Source organism: Hypanus sabinus, chromosome 25 (genome assembly GCF_030144855.1).
Source record: "Hypanus sabinus isolate sHypSab1 chromosome 25, sHypSab1.hap1, whole genome shotgun sequence".
In the NCBI taxonomy this organism is placed as follows: domain Eukaryota; kingdom Metazoa; phylum Chordata; class Chondrichthyes; order Myliobatiformes; family Dasyatidae; genus Hypanus; species Hypanus sabinus.
In genome coordinates this window covers 25,138,909-25,161,085 of record NC_082730.1, presented here as the reverse complement: position 1 = coordinate 25,161,085, position 22,177 = coordinate 25,138,909, and the positions used below count along the sequence as shown (strand labels likewise).

Below are 22,177 nucleotides of genomic sequence, written 5' to 3'. Positions count from 1 at the left end.
GCGGATAGTTTTTGAATATAGATCTGCTTGTTTACATTTTGATGCATATATTCAGACAGACTTTCTATTCAGTGTGCTGGAGGAGCTCAGCAGGTCAGGTATCATTAATGGATGGGAAGAAACAGTTGAAGTTTCAAGCTGAGACCCTTCATCAGGACTGGGGAAGAAGTCAGAATGAGAATGTGGGGGCAGGGGAGGAGGAAGTACAGGTAGCAGGTGAAACTGGGAAAGGGGAAGGGCTGAAGTAAAGAGCTGGAAAGTTGATTGGTGAACGAGATAAAGACCTGGAGAAAGGGGAATCTGATAGGAGGGGACAGAAGGCTATGGAATAAAGGGAAGAAGGAGGAGCACCAGAGGGAGGTGATGAACAGATAAGAAGAGGAGGTGTGAGAGAGACGCAAGAATGGGGAAGTGGCAAAATGGTGCCGGGGGGGGGTGGGGAGGGCATTAGGTTGGATGCTACCCAGACAAGGTGTTGCTCCTCCAACCTGAGTGTGGCCTTATCATGGCAGTAGAGGAGGCTATGGACAACATGTCAGAATGGGAATGGGAAATGGGTGGCCACCAAGAGATCCTGGTTGTTGTGGCAGACGGAGTGAAGGTGCTCGATGAAGCAGTCTCCCGGTCGATGTCGGGTCTCACTGATATACAAGCGGTCACACCAGAAGCACTGGATTCAGTAGATGACCCCAAGAGACACTCACAGGTGAAGTGTCGCCTCACCTGGATGGACTGTTTGGGCCCTGAATGGTAGTGAGGGAGGAGGTGTCGGAGCAGGTGTGGCACTTGTTTCATTTGCAAGGGTAAGTGCCGGGAGGGAGATCAGTGGGGTTGGATGAATGGACAAGAGAGTCACGTAGGGAGTGATCCCTAGGGAGAACGGGGAGTGAGGGAAGATCTGCTTAGTGTTGGGATCCCATTGGAGATTGCGGAAGTTATGGAAAATTATATGCTGCTTGTGGGGTGGTAGGTGAGGACAAGAGGAACCCTATCCCTGGTGTGATGGTTGGAGGATGGGGTGAGGGCAGATATGCATGAAATGGAAGGGATGCGATTAAAGGTAGCATTGATGGTGGAGGGAGGGAAGCCCCTTTCTTTGAAGAAGAAGGACAACTCCGTTGTTCTGGAATAAAATGCCTCATCCCGAGGATGGATGCAGTGGAGATGAAGGAGCTGAGAGAAGGGAATGCCATCTTTACAAGTGACAGGGTAGGAAGAGTTACAGTCAAGATAGCTGTGAGAGTCAGTGGATTTATAAAAGATATCAGTAAATAGACTGTCTCCAGAGATGGAGGCAGAGAGATCGTAAAAGGGTTTATAAACAAGGGAATAAAATTGTGGAATTTAAGACTTTGTCTTAAATTCTGCATGAATTAATTTTCCTTTATTTCAAGGAGGTACCAAAGTTGGAGCACCCCAGTATCATAGCAGTTATCATAATGCTATTACGGCTTGGGGCCTTGGAGTTCGGAGTTCAGCTCTGGCGATGACTATTTAACTTACCTTGGCCCTTTGCTAAATGAAACTGTAAATAGCTCCATCTATCTTGGTACACTCCATCTACCATTCAAATATGCTGTCATCGAAAAGGCTTCCTTCACATTATGGTTGTTGCACCTAACGCATGGCTATGACCATTGGTCAGGGTGAAGAGATACAGGGAGGAGGTAGGAGATTAGGGCTCTGAGGAAAATTGGATCAGCCATGATGAATGGCGGAGCAGACCTATATCTTACGGTCTTATGGTCCTCCGTAAGTGAGTTTTTTTTTAACATTCTTTCCCATGTCCACATGGGTTTCCTCCAGTTGCTCTGGTTTTCTCCCACAGTCCAAAGACATATTGGTTAATAGGCTAATTGGTCATTGTAAATTACCCTGTGATTGGGCTAGGGTCAAATTGGCAGGTTTTTAGCAATGCAGCTTGGAGGGCTGGACGGTTCCATGCTGTATCTCTTTAAAAAAAATAGCCAGTTTGCGCCTGTATTGTCACCTGCTGAAAGGCTAACTGGACGTTAAGCTGAAATCACTTGTTCCCTAATTTTTTTTTATTTATGAGGTGCTTTTTGAGAGAAGGATCAGAAAACTGAATAAAAATGTTGCACAATTTAACTTCATTCCTCTTCTTTCTGCTCAGTGTGGGTTTCCTGTTGTGTCTTGCTATTCAAGCCATACTCTTGAAACTGCTGGGTTTGGCATCAGTCTTACTGTCCAGCAATAGCATAGTACTGCACAGAACTTCCTCAAAACTTTACACTCTACTTTAGCAGTGATTTATATTTTGTTTAACATAATTAAATACTTAAGTTCACCAGAAAATTTATGTACTTCCCTCATTATCTCAACAACAAAATTGCCAACACAGTATTTACAACTAATACTTTCCTGTCTTTAAAATACATAATCTCATATTTTCAAACACAGCAAATAGGCCACATCCTTTTGTACATTTTGTACAAAGGAGATTTAGAGGGTGCGGCGTGACAATGCAGCCTTCCCCCAAAGGTCTTTTGTACAGTTCATACCTCACTTGAATGTTCTGATTATTGAGGTGTGTTAGTTGGTCGTGCTAGTTTTTCTGCTGGAGAGGCAACACATTCTAGGTAGATTACCAAGTGGCATTCACGGAAGCCCTCTTTATTTATTGAGATACAGCGTGGAATAGGCCCTTCTGGTCCTTCAAGTCACACCACCCAGCAACCACTGGTTTAATCCGGGCCTAATCACAGGACAATTTGCAATCACCAACTAACCTACCAACCGGTACGTCTTTGGACTGTGGGAGGAAACTGGAGCTCCCAGAGGGAACCCACTTGGTCACGGGGAGAATGTACAATCTCCTTACAGGCAGTGGCGTGAATTGAACCCAGGTCATCTGTACTGTAAAGCATAAAGTGCGTGGCCAAGTGGTTAAGGCGTCGGTCTAGTGATCTGAAAGTCACTAGTTCGAGCCTTAGCTGAGGCAGTGTGTTGTGCCCTTGAGCAAGGCATTTAATTGCTTTGCGACGACGCTGGTGCCAAACTGTATGGGTCCTAGTGCCCTTCCCTTGGACAACATCGGTGGCATGGAGAGGGGAGACTTGCAGCATGGGCAACTGCCGTTCTTCCATACAACCCTGCCCAGGCCTCAGTCATCATCGAAAATCAATGGACAGCTGAAGAAGAAAGCATAAAGCACTACGCTACTGTGCCGCCTCTGTTGGTCGGGGTCGACCATAAATATTGCGTCCAAGCTGTCTCTGTGATACGCAGGCCAGGGCAGTACAACATGGAAAACAAGCTCTTAACTGTGCAGCAGGCTCCCCCTTTCCATGCAGCTAATGACTCCAAAGAAGCCACAGAGATTGATACAGTTTGCCACTAGTAGCATCGCACGAATTGTTAAACTGCCTTAGGGTCTTTGGCTCTGTATTTTCCTCTGGGTTTACTCCTGAAGCCTTCCCATGAATGGGTAAAGCAGCGGAGGTTAGAGATTAGAGATTTTCTTCTCCTAGATGAGCTGCCAACCAGCCATGTCTGATGAGCCCCATCTACCTGAAGCACAAGTAACTCATCTTTGCCCCTTCTCCTGTCAATGGAAATTGTTCTGCTTGGCTTAGTAGCTAAGGCTAGGAGCTGGACGGGGTTGTCCGAGGTTATTTGAGACGCACGCCAGCGAGAGTAGTTAATAGGTAGTGGGAACTTATCCCCAATATTTCCTCTGGCTATAACAACCGTAACGAACCACCAGGTTGCATTCATGGAACTGATGGAATCGAGTCCCGTTCACAAACTCTGAATGTATTACCTTTTCAGAGCAGTGTTCGCTGACACTTTTCAGACGAAGTAACATTTGCAGCAGTTCGTCAAGTTATACTGACCTCTACTTGTATACTGTCAAACGCACAAGTCAGAGATATCATGGAGTCGTGGAGAGAGACAGCATGAAAACAGACCCTTTGGGTCACCCATTCTGAATTCCCCCCCCCCCCCATTAACCTTCTCTTAAACGGTGGATAACCTCACTACTAACTGCTCTGTTGCTGGATTCACCATTGAGGCTATCCACTTTGGATGGAAGAATAGAGTGAGATAATAAAATGTTGTCATACCAAAGCATGTTTGCAGAAGTCTTTGTACGTGAAAGATAAAGGTTTGGCGTACAAGTAGAGCAAGTAATTAGGAAGCCTTCGGAAGGCTGGCTTTCATTGCAAAGGATATGGGGTATAAATGTTGATAAGGACGTGCAGGAAGCTCGTGAGTATTGCATATAGTTTGCTCTCTATATTTAAAAAAGGATTTACTTCATTAGAAGTAGTTCATTTGGTGATTCCTGAGATGAAGAGCTTGGGCAAGTAGGACCTGTGCTAATTCAAATTTAGAAGAAAAAGAAGGGATCTTCTTTAAAAGATTTTGAGGGGGATTAACAGAGAATGCTTTCCCTAATGTGAGTTACTGGAATGAGGAACTGTAGCACAATGAGTGCTTAATCTGGACCTGAAGAGAAATTTCTGCCTGAGAATTGTGGTTCTTCTCAATTCTCTATGAGTGTGTGTTGTCCTCTGAAAGCAGAGTCATTGAGTATATTCATAACATAGAGAGTTACAAGCAAGTTGTCTTTATGATAGTTAGTATGAGGGAGAGTAGGACAGGGTCAATGAGCCCAAAATTGAATCAGTTCATTTTAAAGTTTTTAATCTGTGTTTTAAAGTGTTTTAATTAAATTTATTTATTTTGATATGAATTTTTAATGATTTTTATCTCATTTCAAATTGTTTTGGGTCTGTTTGAATGTTTCTTAAATATTTGACCATCTGAGACATCAGAGATGATTAAAGGCCTGCTGTATCTCACCAGGGGTTTGTTGGATTGGGTGATCAGTTCACTGGGCTCTCTGCCTTTACAAGTGGAAGGTACAGTTGGGCGACCACATCTGTGTGTGGGACACATTTAGAGCTATCCAGCCTGATTTGTCCACTGACTTCCAGACTGTTGTCCTCACTTTTCAAAGAGAATGGATTAACCATAAGAAGCCCGTTTATGGTAGCAGATGGATTATGCTAATAGACAAGATTTTGGAAGTCCTTACAGTTGATGTGAAGATAGCTACAAATTCCACCGAGTTAATTAGGCAAATTAAATTCATTTTATTAAGTGATTCTGGAAAAGCAACTACAGGATGGCCATTAAAAAAAAGTTAACTGTTTCATTAAGGCCTTTAGTAAAGACAGACAGACATACTTTATTGATCCCGAGGGAAACTGGGTTTCGTTACAGCCGCACCGACCAAGAATAGTGAAGAAATATAGCAATATAAAACCATAAATAATTAAATAATAAGTTAATTATGCCAAGTGGAAGTAAGTCCAGGACCAGCCTATTCGCTCAGGGTGTCTGACACACCGAGGGAGGAGTTGTAAAGTTTGATGGCCACAGGTAGGAATGACTTCCTATGATGCTCAGTGTTACATCTCGGTGGAATGAGTCTCTGGCTGAATGTACTCCTGTGCCTAACCAGTACATTATGGAGTGGATGGGAGACATTGCCCAAGATGGCATGCAACTTGGACAGCATCCTCTTTTCAGACACCACTGTCAGAGAGTCCAGTTCCACCCCCACAACATCACTGGCCTTACGAATGAGTTTGTTGATTCTGTTGGTGTCTGCTACCCTCAGCCTGCTGCCCCTGCACACAACAGCAAACATGATAGCACTGGCCACCACAGACTCATAGAACATCCTCAGCATCGTCCGGCAGATGTTAAAGGACCAGAGTCTCCTCAGGAAGTAGAGATGGCTCTGACCCTTCTTGTAGACAGCCTCAGTGTTCTTTGACCAGTCCAGTTTATTGTTAATTCGTAAAAGGAAGGCTGCCATTCTTACTATTCTGCAGATATAATCCTGGACCCACAGCACTGGTTGAGTTTTAGATACCAGGTTACTCATTTCAGGGCCAGTCAGGGGTGCTCAATAGCACAAGAGATTCTGCTGATGCTCAGCAGGTCAGGCAGCAACTATGGAGGGGAATAAAGAGCTGACATTTTGCGCTGAGACCCTAATCGGGACTGAAAAGGAAGGAGGAAGAAGCCCGAGTAAGAAGGTGCAGGGAAGGCTAAGGGGTACAAGCTGGCAGGTGAAAGGTAAAGCCAGGAGAAGGGGGAAGGTGAGTGAGTGGACGAGGGGGATGTGAAGTGAGAAGCTGGGAGGTGATAGGTGCAGAAGGTAAAAGGCTGAAGAAGAAGGGATCTGATAGGAGAGGAGGATGGACCATGGTAGGAATGGAAGGAGGGGTAGACAATAAATGTTGATAGTCCAGCATTACTTGGGTCTTGTGAATTAATAAATTTAAAATGAAAACCACAATAGCGACACCACTAAGCCAGTCAGAGTCTTAAGTTTATCCGTTGAATCATGATATACATTTCTTTTTACTTTAGAAATTCGAGCCCAGCTTCTGGAACAACTGAAATGCTTGGACCAGCAGTCAGAGGCCAGGGTCCAGCTGCTTCAGGACCTGCAAGACTTCTTCCGGAAAAAATCGGAGATTGAGATGGACTACTCGAGGAACCTAGAGAAATTAGCTGAGCGGTTCATGGCCAAAACTAGGAGCACAAAGGATCACCTGCAGTTCAAGTATGTGACGCACAATTTAAATCCACAGATACCCAGTGAAATTCCTCAATTAAACTGTGGCTTGCAATTTGCATTTGTGTCTATTATTCTGTACGTAAATACCCCAAACCACTCAATTAGATGCAGCAGACCATGTTGTGTATTTAAATCGCACTGCTTTCAGCAAGGTGATGTGTGAAATGTTGACAAGTATTTTTGATGGGAGTATCTGAACAAGTGTGAGTTCAATGCAAGGGGATAAAACCTTGCATTTTAACCCTTAAGGTAATCAAACACATTGGCAGTGAACTTCCATTGTACAAGAGATGCTGTGGAGTAGCATCTCTGGAGGTTATATTGAAAGTGCTGTGTTAAAACTGAGCATTGTGCATATACTGAAGAACTTAGCCAATTGAACTCAAGCTTCGAAATCTTAGCCACAATTTTGACTTTGTTACAGACACATCCCATCTTAAGCTCAGAAGAAAAGTCATTGCTTTACTTTCTTGCTGATCTTCAAAACTGGTTTCACATTGACTGTTAATATTTGCCTAACATCTCAAAGCTCACAAAGATTGCACTGCAGCCACAGCAAGACATAACATAGACCACTGGATCTACTTATATTTACACAATGCAAACAAATATATAGGTGTGTCCCTGAGAAGATTGGAAACGTTGACGACATCTACAACCTCAGCAGTCTGCTGACGCGCTGCAGCTCGGTTTTCCAATTCAATTTTGATTTCTGAGCAAGAGCTTCCAACGCCAACCCAACCCCAGTTGCCTTGGGAACGCAGCAGGTCAGGGAGCAGTGCTGCGCTCCGAAACCCCAGTGCAAAAGAGAGGTTTATTAACTTTGCGCCAAAATGTTGATCTTAAGCACCGACCCGCTTGAGTGGAAGGAGACTCTCTTGACACCGAGATTTCCCATTAGCAGCGCAGCCACATGCACATGACCCGAGACTGGCAGGAGATCTGTGAAGGCTGTTAATTGCTTGGGGACCTCTGTCACGGTTTCGTTTAGAAATATTATGGATGCAATGTGGTGCAGATATGCCTTACTAAGCGGTTTCACGTAATTTGTGTTTTGTTTCGATGCCAGCCTATATTCAGATAGATAAGCTGCTGAAGCACTTGGGACTATTTCCCTCTCCCCACCTCAGGAAACAAATTTGTTCCATTTTCATTTGCATTTCCTTCTTCTGCCCGGCCGAGGACAAAGGAGCACACTGGGTCATTTGAGTGGGGAGCCCTGGGCTGCATGAGCATCAGAGTGCAAGTGGGATCTTTGGAGAGCTCTGCTTGATGTACTCTGGAGTCAGTGTCCCAAAAACTCCGGGCACCATCGGCACTTGCAAAGCACATTTAAGTAATAAACCATCTGCATGATCCTGTTCTAGGGAATCGCAGTGATTTTTGATTAAAGGAAGCTATTGTTGAAAACTCTTTAGTCTGTGCAACCTTGAATAATAAGCAGATGGCTTTTAGAGCAGGCGTTATTTCACATCCACCACAGGGAGTAATGCTTGCAACAGAAATACACTTTTTATTTTGTGTGACACTTTAATTCATTACCTTGATTCTCACTGAATTCACCTTTTCTTGACCTCTGGGCCTTCCAAAGAACTTTCAAGAATATCTTAAAGGATGGTTGATATTGTACTCTTGGGATAAATAACCAATTTATCTACATTAAGGCTTTTCAAGCAGTAATCTGTAATAGTGTGAGCAGTTAAAGGGTTAAGCGTCAGTCTGGATTCCCATACCGTTCAAAATAGTTTAGTAGGATCACTTGCATCCAGCTGGGAGGCTTGAGCTTAACTTCTCATCTTAAAAGGCAGTGCAAGCAGTTCCTTAGTGCTGTATCGAAACTTTTGTGCAAAGAGGAACTTGAATTCCAAGTTATTTCATTTCACTGTACGTTTTGATGTACACGTGACAGATAATCTTGAACCTTCTAACTCGGAGGACAGAGAGCAATGATTGAATCATGGCTGTTACCTTAAAATCCCCAATACGTCACAGAGTTCTGTGCATTGCCGGAATTAATTTTCCCATCTGTGCACAGCTGCAGTGTGTCTCTAGCCTCTGTTTCCTCTGTGGCGGGGATGGGTTTTGGGGATCTCACAAAAATGTGAAAGTTCAGAACATCCCCACATTCTCCTTACGGCCAAGTCTACGCTTGTACTTAGAATCTTTATGTCCTGGTTATTCCCGTCTTGAACCGTTAGCTCTTCCAGCACTTAAGGGTTCCAACTCTGACTTAAGCTTTTGGAACTTTCACCACGTGATCACTTTTGTTCAGCTGCCCTAGCTTCACGTTCCACCACGTTTTTATTGATCCTCGGATTGTCCCAGCCAATTAAGAAATGACCAAGACTCTGCATCAGGGGCTCCCAGCCTGGGATCCACAGACCCTTCAGTTAATGATAATGTTCATGGCATAAAAAAAGGTTAGGAACCCTGCTCTACATTTACCCATTTGGATGACTCTTAAAATATCAGGGGAAGTAACATTTTTCCCATAAACCTGAACAGAGATTTTAAGAAGAGCTTTTGGTCTTCTAACCCAGTAATTATCTGGTGGCTTAATTTTTGTTGGATAACCATCTTGTAGAAAAGCTGCACGTAATGTGGAAAAATATCTTAATGCTGATGTTGATTCCACTAGTTCCATTTGAGATACAGAAGTTTAATTGTTTCTGTTCTGTGAAACACAAGAGCTGACTGAATGTTTTATAATGTTCAAAGCTCAAAGTACATTTATTATCAAAGTACATCTGTCATATACAACCTTGAGATTCACCTTCTTGCAGGCAGCCACAAAACAAGGAAACACAGCTAGTATCCACAAAAAGCCCCACAAGACCATCAAACGTCTAATGTGATTATAAAAAAGAAATCGCGCGATCAATTAAAAAGAACAAATAAAACAGAGAGTGTGGACTGCGGAGTCCCTGAAAGTGAGTCAGCAGCTGCAGAGCCAGTTGGGCGCTGAGGCGATTGAAGCCTCGTGGAGTTGTGAATTGATCACCCGTTCGTCCTCCGCCCTTGGCCTGAACTCCTTAATCTTTGTTACCTGGTTTGACGCTTAAATCGGCTAAATGCTGGTTCCTTTTCCATTCATAGGCGGGAGCACTTCCACCTCAATCTGACCTGAGGTTTCAAGCTGGCCTGAAGTCTACTCCAGCAATGGCCGCCGTGGCCATACCTGCATTCTCAAGAGTGCAGTTTGCCAAATCCTTCAGGATACCACAAAAACACCAGGCGGTACAGATGGTTCAGAAGCAGAACTCTCAAAGGGAAATTACAGGCTGTGGTTTGCAGTGATCATGGTCCAGAAATAAACACATGAAATATGCAAGGAGCTAGGCAATTTTTTTTTGTTTAATTAATGTTGTTATTATTAACTTGGGTATTTCTCGTGAAAGTGACATTTACTGATGATAGCCTGAATTCAGCTTGCAAATTGACCACTATCTGAGACTCCCTTTCCTAAAGTAGAAGTTAAGATTGACCATTGGCATCAGAGGGAAACAGGAAGGTAAAATACTGAAAGTCAGGAGTTTTGTGCTAGATATCCCAAGTATGAAATGTTGAAATATGTGCAGGGAGCTCTGTACTGTCAGAGAAGCAGCTACTCTTTCCGCAAACAGCATCTAATTTTTAATTTTATTTTTTGTAATGCCTGCTTGTAGAATTTTTTGTTCTGCGCAAAATTGGTGCTGGCATCGTTTAAAGTGTCAAGTATTTCTGCAGCTCTTGAAAGGTTTTGCTTTGGTGGGTTTGATGTATTGTACAGAAGTTCTTCCTTTGTCATTTTCTTCCATTATTTCTCCTGACTGCCTTACATCTTACAGGAAGGACCAGAACATTCTGTCTCCTGTGAACTGCTGGTACTTGCTGCTGAACCAGGTCAGGAGGGAGAGCAAGGACCACACCACATTGAGTGATATCTACTTGACCAACATTATCCCTCGCTTTTCACAAATCAGTGACGACTCTGTCCGCCTCTTCAAAAAGGTGAGCGGCTGCTTTTGGATGTTGTTGATTCTCAGAAAAGTTGTTTTCCTGTCCACTCCTGTTTGGTGCGATGCCGACAATGTAAGGCACTTCCATGATCTATTCTTTTCCCCGTCCACCTTACAATGAACGTAACCTCCTGCTGGATAGTTTTCTGTCTGCACACCATGCCTCCAACTTGCCCCTCTTTTAAAAAAAACTATAAATTGCAGTAAATTATATACAGTATTTAAAAAAAAGTAAGAGCCAAAAAAAAGGGGGAAACAGCGAGGTAGTACATGACCAAGGAAAAAGAAAATATGGAAAATTTATAAGGCTTATTTTCTTCAGGGTAGGTATCATGAATATAGCAATTTATGAGATCAGTGGTAAGTACATGAACAGTGTTGATCACAATCAAATGAGTCCAAAATGAAGTGGAAGGTAGGAAGAATACAAATCAAAGGATGTTGAATTGAAGTGATTGCATATTATCTTAATAGAGGTCTCTCATTGGCTACTGAGTATTAAAGTATGGTTTAACAATGGCAAGCAAGCATCAGTCAGGTAAGTTCTTGATTAGTAAAGGTGTCAAAGGTTAAGGGGAGAAGGCAGGAGAAAGGGGTTGAGAGGGAAACTAAATGAGCCATGATTGAATGGTGGAGCAGATTTGATGGGTTGAAAAGAAGAAAATTAGACCAATGTCTTAGCCTTATTGTGTAGCTTTTAAGATATTCGTCTGCATCCAAAAATTATTTCAGGGGATTTAGGAAGATTAATATGATTTAGGAAAATAAAACTAAACAAGTTTTCCAGGATTATAGAAAACCTACAGCACAATACAGGCTCTTCGGCCCACAAAGCTGTGCCAAACACATCCTTACCTTAGAAATAACCGAGGGTTACCCATAGCCCTCCATTTTTCTGAGCTCCATGTACATTATTTAGCAGCTTCCTTATTTGATCAGTCTGTTGTCATGGAGTTGTGGGTCTTAAAGCTGAAGCAGATTTTATGTCTGGATGGTTTCTAATATTAGATAATGCGCAGGAGAAATTCCTGTTCATCCCTTTAGCACACACCTGTTTTCAAGCTGTAAAGTTCCTTTGCAAACTGGATTGTTGGAAAAGTAATTTATTTGTGTTACACATGCTATTCTTTAGAGTGAAAATGAAGAAGACGAAATAAATCAGACAGACTTTTCTGGGTGTGTTTGACAGATGGGAGGAATAAATTGAGACTATGTGGGAGTTTTTTTGCCTGCCCCTTCTTTCTTTCCCTGCTTCTGGTTTTGATTTCAACAGCTTTGGCATCAGAGACCCACCCTGTCCAAAACTCATCCTGTATACATCTAAATGGGAGCTCACTTTAAAATAAAATCCTGACTGTTAACTGGTCTCTCTTCTACAAAGCCTGACTTCAGGTTGTTCTGGCACAAGGCAGCTATACACTTTGACAGACTCCAAAATGTACATGTTCACTAGGACACCATTGGGGTCATGTGTCTACTTTGTAAAATTTCAACCATTGCTACATGTTTTAAGGCAATGACAATATTAACTCGCAGAGGTAGTCTGTATCAGCAAGAAATGTAGTTAAGGGAGTACTGCCACTTTCCTCCTACAGTTACCGTGCAGATGCTAATTAGTTACTTACCAGAACAAGAGGGATCTTCTGGTACCCACCCATTTTAATTATATTTCCCATTCCCATTCCGATATGTCTACCCATGGCTTCCTCCACTGCCATGATGATATCACACTTAGCTTGGAGGAGCAACACCTTATATTCCACAAAATGCTGGTGGAACACAGCAGGCCAGGCAGCATCTATAAGGAGAAGCACTGTCGACATCTCGGGCCAAGACCCTTCGTCGGCCAGAAATGTCGACAGTGCTTCTCCTTATAGCTGCTGCCCGGCCTGCTGTGTTCCACCAGCATTTTGTGTGTGTTGTTTGAATTCCCAGCATCTGCAGATTTCCTCGTGTTTGCACCTTATATTCCATTTAGGTAGCCTCCAACCTGATGGCATGAACATTGATTTCTCAAATTTCTGGTAATGCACGCCCCCCACTTTCACGATTCCCATCCCCTTTTCCCTCTCTCACCTTATCTCCTTACCTGCCCATCACTTCCCTCTGGTGCTCCTCCCCCCTTTTCTTTATTCCATTGCCTTCTGTCCTCTTCTATCAGACTCCCCCTTCTCCAGCCCTGTATCGCTTTCACCAATCAACTTCCCGGCTCTTTGCTTCACCCCTCCCCCATCAGGTTTCACCTATTATCTTCTGTTTCTCTCTTCCCCACCACCTTTTAAAACCTACTCCTCAGCTTTTTTCCCTCCTGTCCTGCTGAAGGGTCTCGGCCTGAACCGTCGACTGTGCTCTTTTCCGTAGCTGCTGCCTGGCCTGTTGAGTTTCTCCAGCAATTTGTGTGTGTTAATTGGTTTAAAGATTTCAGTTCTGAAATTGTTTCTATTCAGAATTGGTCCTGATTGCAGACGGTGGCAAGAACTGATGGGACCGAGCTCTTTACACAGCCAGGCTATCATCTGAAAATGGTTTGAAGGGCCTGAAATATGAATAAATATAGGAACAAATTCTGTAACTTATGGGTAATAGATCGCTTCTAAATCTGAAGTACGATTTTCTTCATAGGACACATTATAATTCATTCAGTCCATTAATAACCCTAAACTTCATAGGGGTTTTGCTCTATCTGCATAACTTAGAGTTCCAGGAAGAGTTATTGGAAGAAACAGAAAACAACAAGAGAAGGGTCTCGATACAAAACGTCAACTGTAATTTTTTTCCATGGATCTGCCTGGCCTGCCAAGTTCCTCCAGCATTTTGTGTGTGCTATTTGGAAAAACAGGACCGGTCTGTCTTGTAAGGAAAGAAAGCAGATGATTTAATTTGACAGCTGTGATTGGAGCTAAATTCTGATTGGGAGGGTAATGCAAAGGTGTTTTTTTTTTGCATAATAAATCCTCATAGAAACTGGTTCAAATGGTCTGGGGCTTGTTTTGTATGGTGATACTTTTATACAGTAATGATGTTCCCTACAAGTCCGATGTCCTCAACAGAATTCAGTACCCATATTATGCTTTGTGAATAGAAAAAAAATTGTGAAATGTCCTGCTAAAGTAGAGTAACAGGTCAGAAGGAATTTGCATCTTTAATAACTTCAGGGCATCTCAGAGAGCTTCCCAGCCAATTAAGTGCTTTGGATGAGCAGTCTCCATTGTTATACAGGAAACACTTATGAAGATGTGCACACCAAACTCCCATACAGCTGCATGTTGGCAGTGACTGGATAACTTGCTTTGCAACATTGGGTGAACGTGATAATGATTGCTGGTATATACAGCAACAGGTGCCATCAATTTTAGCAGCAGGGCAGGTTCTGTAATGAGATTTGCCATCATTGGGTAGAGGAGAGGAAAAGTCCAGTGATCCTTAGAAATTAACAGTGTGACATAATTCAGAAGTAGTTAATAAACATTTGTCCACTTTAGCACTCAACCTGATCTTTCATCAGCCTATTGAAAGTAGATACATGAAGCATACTGAAGAATGTATTGAACCACCCAAGTAATTGCTGATTAATTGATTTGCAGGTCAATTCTTTTGTGGTTAGTCACACCAGGAACTAAATATTATTATTGATGAAGCTTGGTAAACAGACGTCTCGGGAGTTGACAGTTTATGTTCTACAGTATATGGCATCTGATACCGTCCTAGTGCACCTGCCACCCATGGGCTAGAAAAGGGGATATTAGGGAAAAAATGAAGAGGGTCTTAAAATACAACAGGAACTCAAACACACTGTCAACCTTTTAACACTATCAACCTTTAAAATTAAAACTCCAGACTCCAGTTAGCAAAACAACCCTTCATTCACAAAGATAAATTATATATATTATTTAATTCAGAAACAGTTAATAAAAATGTATCCATATCACTCAAATGTGTCATAGCACTCAACTTTATCTTTCATCTGCCTATTGAAAATAGATACATGAAGCATGAGGACTTTGAAAATACATGAAAATATATACATGAGAACTTTCAGCATTGTTAGAATATACAGTTGTTACATGATTGCCTTGTAAGAACACAAGAAACTTCAAAGAGTAAAATCTGTTATCGTAGCTAAGTGGAATGATTGCACACTGAATGATAAAGCAAATCCCATTACAATACAAGGGGGTGATTAATATGTTCATGGCCTAAGGTAGAAGGAGTCAATTTTAGAAAACCTAGCACATTTATTTTTCAACATAGTCCCCACCTACATTTACACACTTAGTCCAGCGGTCGTGGAGCATACGGATCTTGGATCTCCAGAAAGTGTCCACAGCAGGGGTGATTGATAAGTTCGTGGCCTAAGGTAGAAGGAGATGAGTTATACAGCTCTCGTTACATGAACATGTAGTTCAACTCTTTGAGTGATTATGCAGAAAGTTTGAAGTTAATAACTCATCGGGGTGATTGATAAGTTTGTGGCCTAAGGTGGAAGGAGATGAGTTAGTAACTTCAAACTTTCTACAAAATCACCCAAAGAGTTGAACTGCATGTGCATGTAATGAGAGCTGTATAACTCATCTCCTTCTGCTTTAGGCCATTAACTTATCAATTACCCCTGCTGTGGACACTTTCAGGAGGTCCAAGACCTGTATGCTCCACAGCCGCTGGACTATGTGTGTAAATGTAGGAGGGGACTATGCTGAAAAATAAACGTACTAGGTTTTCTAAAATTGATTCCTTCTACCTTAGGCCATATTTACATGGGCCAATGGTTGATGCTCTACATTTTGCAGAGTTCCACACTTGGCATTAATTTTGTGCAAATGTTGCATGGGTTATTCGCACGGAGTTTGGACTAAAAGGAGAAGTTGTTTAGACTTCTGTGTGTAAAAGTGGAAGTTGAAACAGGGGAATTGCTGACTAGGTGTCTCTGTCAATCCCAGCTCCTGCCTCATGTTCTTCATTGAAATATAGCCCTTGTTTTTCTTTGTGGGGGAAATCTCCATTCCATTTAAACCCTATTGCTGTTGGAAACAGATGAAACGCATATGCTTGCAGTAAGCACAAGAACGTAGTTTGTTGGCGAATGGATTGTGCACTGGCTTGGTTCTTAGTCCATTCACCTCTGTTTGAATCCTTCCTCATAATAACGCTTACATTTTGGAGGTGGGAGAGTCCTTTTCAACAAGGAGTTTGTGGCAGATTATGGTTGGCTTCGGAGGTAAAATTGCCTTTTGTTTGGCAGTGACCCAAAGGTCATAAGTAAGTTGTCATGTAGTCAATGGCACATACTCTAAATCCCAAGTCTTTCCACGGTATACAATACGCAGGCAGGAGTAGGCCTGAACTTTCTCCACTTACTTTAATAATTGTACACCAAAAAGATTCCCTGCCACACAGACTCAAGTTGCTGGCTCCATGCCACGCAGTTCTTAGTGCTATTAAAAACACTTAGTCTTTCTGTCACCAGGCTGTCTTAGTTGCTGTCTGTACTATCAACAAAAATATGCCATAGTAATTCACCCAAGCACATCCAAACTGGTGGCTTGTGCTAACGTGAAGGACGAGAGAAGAAGGCACGAGAACCGACTCCCCTCCAGATTTCTCACTACTTCATTGAATGTTGCAGGGTTGAGAGCCCCATATAATCAATAAATTTATCATACATAAATTGAGCGCATAATTCTCCAAGTCAGAATTCCGTTCCTGTGCACGCTCTTCCTATCCGCACTCGAAGGTATGTCAGCCACAATGGCAAAGGATGGCACCACAGTGGTCCTGCCCACTTTGTGATGCTGTCCTTTGCCATAAGGAGCATCGCTGTTCATCAGTGTAATTTACTGCCATAAAATTGTAGCGTGTAGGAAGGTCACAGATAAGCAGATCAGCAGAGGTTAAAGGTAATTTTCAGGAAAAGTTGTGAAATTTATATTCTGCATGTACAAGTGCAATATCTCGCTCTGGGCTGGAGAACTGAGTTAGTAAAATTACTACTTTCTATGTGTCTTGAATACTCTCAAAATATTGCTGCTTAAAGCTGATGTTTTATATATGTATATAATATCTTATTCTTGTATATGACACACCTTTGCATTCTCTCCACTTTCTTTGAGCATTAATCCTCCCATGCCCCACCCTGAAATGTGGCATTCTCTCAGACAATGATGTAGTATGGTTCCATATTCTTCCATGACTGGGTAGTGCTGATTCTGAAATCATTGTATTAGCTGCTAATTTGCCCTTTAACATCCAGAAATACTTTTCTTCCAGTCCTTCTATGCTAATTTACCAGCCCTTGAAACATAAGTAGTGTTTTGATAACTGTTTCAATAACATTAATGCTTAGCCTTGGATGGTTTTGAGCATTTTTAACACTACTGGCTCTTGTCCGAGCAAGTGGATGAACTAAACTCATGACTTCTAATTTGTAGTTAATGCAAAAGTGTTGGGAATCGGGAAATGAGTCAGTTGCCCCATGTCATCTTTCTTGTGCGCTGCCTAAGCAGCAGAGGCAAACAAAAGGCAGATTTGTCTGAGGAACTGTTCTTAATCTGCCCTTTGCTGATGTGGGACCTTCTGTCAAATAGGCAGGGACCTTCATTACACTCAGCTGGGTAGAACTCATTGCAGTGTAAAAGGCCTCAGTGACAGGGTTTTGTTTTTTATTAAGCAATAATAAACTTTTGGAAGGTTATTTTGATCTTAATTCTGTAATTTGTATCTTCTACAAACGTAATTTTAGCTGCTTTAGTTTTTCTCTTTTTCTTCTCTAACTTTATCTCTGTCTACCCCACCCCTCTCTACTTGTTCTTGCAGTGTTCTTTCCCTTGCAGTTATTTAATTTTAGATGTCCAGTCCTGGATTTTCGCTGTTAGAGCTTTGCAGTTGTGTGGGCATTATTTAAACATAGGCATAACTCAAGAGCTTGTCAATTTGGATTAAGTTCAAGGCATCCTTTTATTATTGTGTACGGCCCACTGAGAAGTCTAAATTTCCCAAAAATAAAACATGAAGTTGACCACCTGGTCCCATGTGATCAGGAGTGATCTGGCCTAAGATTATACTCCTCTTTTGTGCCAGTTCCACAAAACCCTCAGTTCCTCAGCCTTTCAAAACTCTATCTGCCTCCACTTTAAACACCTCCAGCGATCTTGCCTCCACTCAACTCCTTCTGTTAGAGGATCCCAGAGATTCGCCATCTGCCACGAGAAAGAGTTCTTGGGCATTTCAGTTTCTTAAAAATGCTCTTTTATCTTCTTTTGAAACCGTGCCCTGAGTAGAAACATCTCAATAGATCTTACATGTTTCTAGAAGGTCACTCCTCATTATTTTTACCACCAAACATTATAACTCTAATCTCTTTAGCTGTTTGTGGTACAGCAATGCTATCATCCCAGAAATTTGCCTGGAGAATTTCTTATTCACTGCCCCCTATATTAATATCTACTTTCTTAAGGAAGGAAACCAAACTCCGAGATCTCATCAGTACTCGGTAACAATATGTATTAATTTTACACTCCAACACCACAGCAATATAAAAATTGCTGCATTCATTGTTTGCTCTATTTGCATGCTAAATTATTATATTTTATTGGTAAAGAGATTCATAATTTCTCCCATTTAAATAGTAGACCACCTTTTGATTTCTCCTACTGAAGTGCATGACTTTGTATTTCCGAATACCTTAAACGCGGTTTGTCAAGTATTTTCCTACTCATTCAATCTTTCTATATTCTGTCTAAACATCTCCATTTCAGTGTACCCTCCTGCTTGATTTTGCATCATCAGACCTCTGAAATAAAGAAAGGCTGACTCACTTGAATCTTGCTTATCCCATCTCTCTTTTTCAATGCAGAGTAAAGAGGTTGGTGTTCAACTACATGAAGATTTGATGAAAGTCCTGAATGAGCTGTACACGGTGAGTGTGATGCTTTTTGCTACACCTCTTTTAATAAGAAGCTCACAGCTTCTATTTTTGTAATCTCTCGATAGTTACTTGCACTGCCCGCTGTTACCAAAACTCCACATTTAGCTCCAGCGCGTTCGCTAATCGCTTTGCAACATTGGTGTTAAAACCATTAAGAACATATGAGCTGGATTTGACTACTTGGTGTTTTTTGCCCGCTCCAATGCACAATAAGATCACGAGTAACATGTATATGACTCTTAATTACTCATTTTGGTTTTGCAATTTTAATACGTTACCTGACAAGCTCAGCAGTCTGAGTTTTACGATTTTCAGCTAGGTTCTAGCCTCAATAACATTGCAGGGGAAAGTCCTGGCTTCCCATTACCTCTTGTGTGAATTTTAAGTTTATAATTGACTTAGCGTTCCCATCATTCACAAGAAACCTAATCAAGTTGGCTTACTGGTTTCGATTGCTCTTGGTGAAAGGCACACATACTTAGGCATTTATTGAGGGCTACATTGCATTCCCATCTCATAGTTGAGCACATTATGGGAAGTCATACCTCATCAGTATAATCATTGTGAGCTAACATAAGATCTAATTTATTGAGAGAGATGTTGCTCTTTAACTTGTAGTGGTCCATATTTAATCCAATAGTTGTTCTGTGGGTTCCAGCTAGGGAGATTTCTGTTTCAGTGCTGTGGTTATGTTCTGGAACTTAAAACCATCCTTTACAAGTCAGCTCCTTGTTCAGGCTGAATCATAGAGTGTTACAGCACAGAAACAGGCCTTTCGGCCCATCCAGTCTGTGCCAACCCAATACTCTTCAGTCCCATTGACCCGCAGCTGGACTATTGCACTCCATTCCCCCCCCCATCCATGTACAGGTGTCTCCCCCCCCCCTTTACAAAGGTAGAGCTTTCCTACGAAACCTTTCTTAAGCCATAATGGCGTAAAGTGAAGAGCCATTCATTTATATGGGAAAATTTTTCGTAAAAGCGAAAATCCTCTTTGTAATGCGAAAAACGGGTTTCTAATGTAGGTCTTTTGTAAAAGCAAAGTGGTGTAAAGCGAACAGTTGTAAAGCAATTTGTAATTTGTACTTATCCAAACTGGGAAGGAACGAATTTCTAAATATTCAGCATGCAGTAAGAGGAAAATCCCTGCTCAGTCCCAGACATTTAAGTTGTTAGGTCAGCTCAGAAGTGTCTTGGATTTCATGGTCACTCTTCCCCAAACATCCCAAACTGCTGTGAGAGTAAACCTAGCCAGGGAAACTGACTGACATTACAGAGAGTAGTCAAGGTCTCACTCCAGATTCATGCTGCACGTGTGGAGTGAGGATGAAATGGAATGGCAACGTTTGTGTGGTTGCACCTCATGCTCTTTGGATGAAGTAGTGGAACTAAATTAAAAGGAGAGAGCTCTGCCTGCTTTATCAGGAATCCTTTTATCATTGTCTGACTTCAATGCATTAGACAACCACAGTCTTTAATTTCACTTACATAAAGTGGTGGAAGGATATACAAGATAGGTATAGTAATATTCCCTATCATAGAACGATGTAGGTATGTAACTCCTATTGAGGGAAGTGCAAACTCCTTAGAGGGGCTATTGGAGAATTGAGTGCATACACATTAACTAACAAGGCATTAGCCAAAAGTCTGGTTCAAAGAGAAACATTTAACATTGTCCTGCTATTTTGGGATTGGTCTAATATCTCTAGCCTGATGCAATAAAGAATCATAATCTTCTGCGTGTATAGAATGTTTTATACCCCATAAATTCTCATTCGGGTCGAACTAAGGTGGGAAAAGAGTGGAGGGGCAGGTAGTTTTTGCAATAAGTGTGGAAATAGTTGAAGTCAAAATGTGCCAGACTGTTTGCGAACCCATCCTAATTTGTTAGTGACTTGTGAAGTAGGGGCAGTAAGGGAAATTATTTTATGTCATCTTACAATGTTTTGATGATGAATGATTATTATTTGCATGTTACCACTGGAGAGGCAAGCATAGAGCAGTTAATGGGAGCCTGTGCTGAATACTTCTTTTTCCAGAGTTTTCTTCTGTTTGAGATGCCATCACTGTCAAGCACCATCAAGAAAAATGGGAGCAGGGGCAGGCCATCGAGCCCTTCAAGCCTGCCCCACCATTTAATGTAATCGTGGCTGGTCTCAACATCTCTGCCATTTTTCCATATCCCTCTTCTCATGGATATATCAACTACTTAACTAACTCCACTTTAAATACTTTGAATGTTACAGTCTCCATATCTCCTGAGATAAAATATTCCAGATATTCACCATCCTCTGTGAGAAAGAATTTCAACACACAGTTTTAAATTACTAGCCTTTTATATTGCAGTGATGTTCCCTTGTTTAAGACTATTCCACAATGGAAACATCCCAACATCTAGCATGTCAAGCTCTTTCTGGGTCTTACATACAGTGGATTCTGGTTAATTGGACCATCAGTTAATCAGGGCAGCTGCGTACTTGGGACAACAAAGAACAAAAACTAATGGAGAAATAGCTGGGATTCCCGTAATTTATTTGGGCCACCATGCCACTTAATTGGGACAGGAGACTTGCTGAACGGTTTCTATTTACTATCAGTCACATGCATTTAGGTGGCTGTTAGACACTACACTGTGCTTAGAGTGAATGATTTTTAAATAGAAGCAACACTCACAAAATGCTGGAAGAACCCAGCAGGCCAGGCAGCATCAATGGAAAAGAGTATAGTCAACGTTTCGGACTGAGATCCTTCATGAGGACTGGAGAAAAAAAGACGAGAAGTCAGAGTAATAAGGTGGGGGGAGTGGAGGTGATAGGTGAAACTGGGAGGGGGGAGGGCTGAAGTAAAGAGCTGGCTCCCCTCCCCTCCTGGTTTCACTTAACACCTGGTGTTTCTTTCTCCCCTCCTCCCACCTTCTAAATCTGACTCCTCAACTTTTTTTCTCCAGTCCTGCCAAAAGGTCTCAGACTGAAATGTAGACTGTACTCTCTTTCCCATAGATGCTGCCTGGCCTGCTGAGTTCCTCCAGCATTTTGTGTGTGTTGCTTGGATTTCCAGCATCAGCAGATTTTTCTCTTGTTTGAGTTTTTAAGTAGAGTCAGTTATGTGTGTTTGTGTTCAAAAAGCAGTGATTTGTGTCACTGATAGCTGGCAAGAAATAAGCAGTAAAACAATTCGCAGCAGATTTGCTCAGCCCGGTTTCAAGCATTCAGGCTTGGAGATGCCAGAAATGGCCGGTAGTGAAAATTAAACGATTTCACAACTTTAACAAGATAGGGACTAAGATGAAATTGAAGATGTTGACAACCATCTTGAATGTTACATGAAAATGAAAATTTGGAGAATGCAATTGTCAGAAGCTTTGCATGAAGTCAGTCCATTGTTTGCACTAGATGTCTATGTTGATTTTGTTCATTTACATTCAATCAAAAGAACACAACACTGTACACTGGATGAATTCTTCCGTCAATAATGATTAGGAACACAGTTTTATAGTACAGTAGTATTGGTAGTGGTCTAATTTGTTCTGTATTTCATTTAAATACATAATTTGTTACTCAATTAAATGGTAGTTTGTCTTTTCTATATCTTTGTAACTATTTCCATGAAACTTTGGCTTTTTGAGGCAGCTAC

General features: G+C 41.8%; 1 protein-coding gene across 4 annotated transcripts in view; it reads left to right on the top strand.

Annotated features, from left to right (window-relative positions):
• srgap2 (SLIT-ROBO Rho GTPase activating protein 2) overlaps positions 1-22,177 on the top strand; it is a 181,717-nt gene that overhangs the window by 100,249 nt on the left and 59,291 nt on the right. For 3 of the 4 annotated variants that reach the window (XM_059950347.1, XM_059950346.1, XM_059950348.1), the window contains 3 exons: positions 6,415-6,610; positions 10,453-10,615; positions 18,473-18,535. In XM_059950347.1, coding sequence (XP_059806330.1) covers positions 6,415-6,610; positions 10,453-10,615; positions 18,473-18,535 — 422 coding nt within the window. Of the gene's footprint in view, positions 1-6,414; positions 6,611-10,452; positions 10,616-18,472; positions 18,536-22,177 lie in introns of those variants that run through there. The other variant, XM_059950349.1, reaches the window with a different exon arrangement.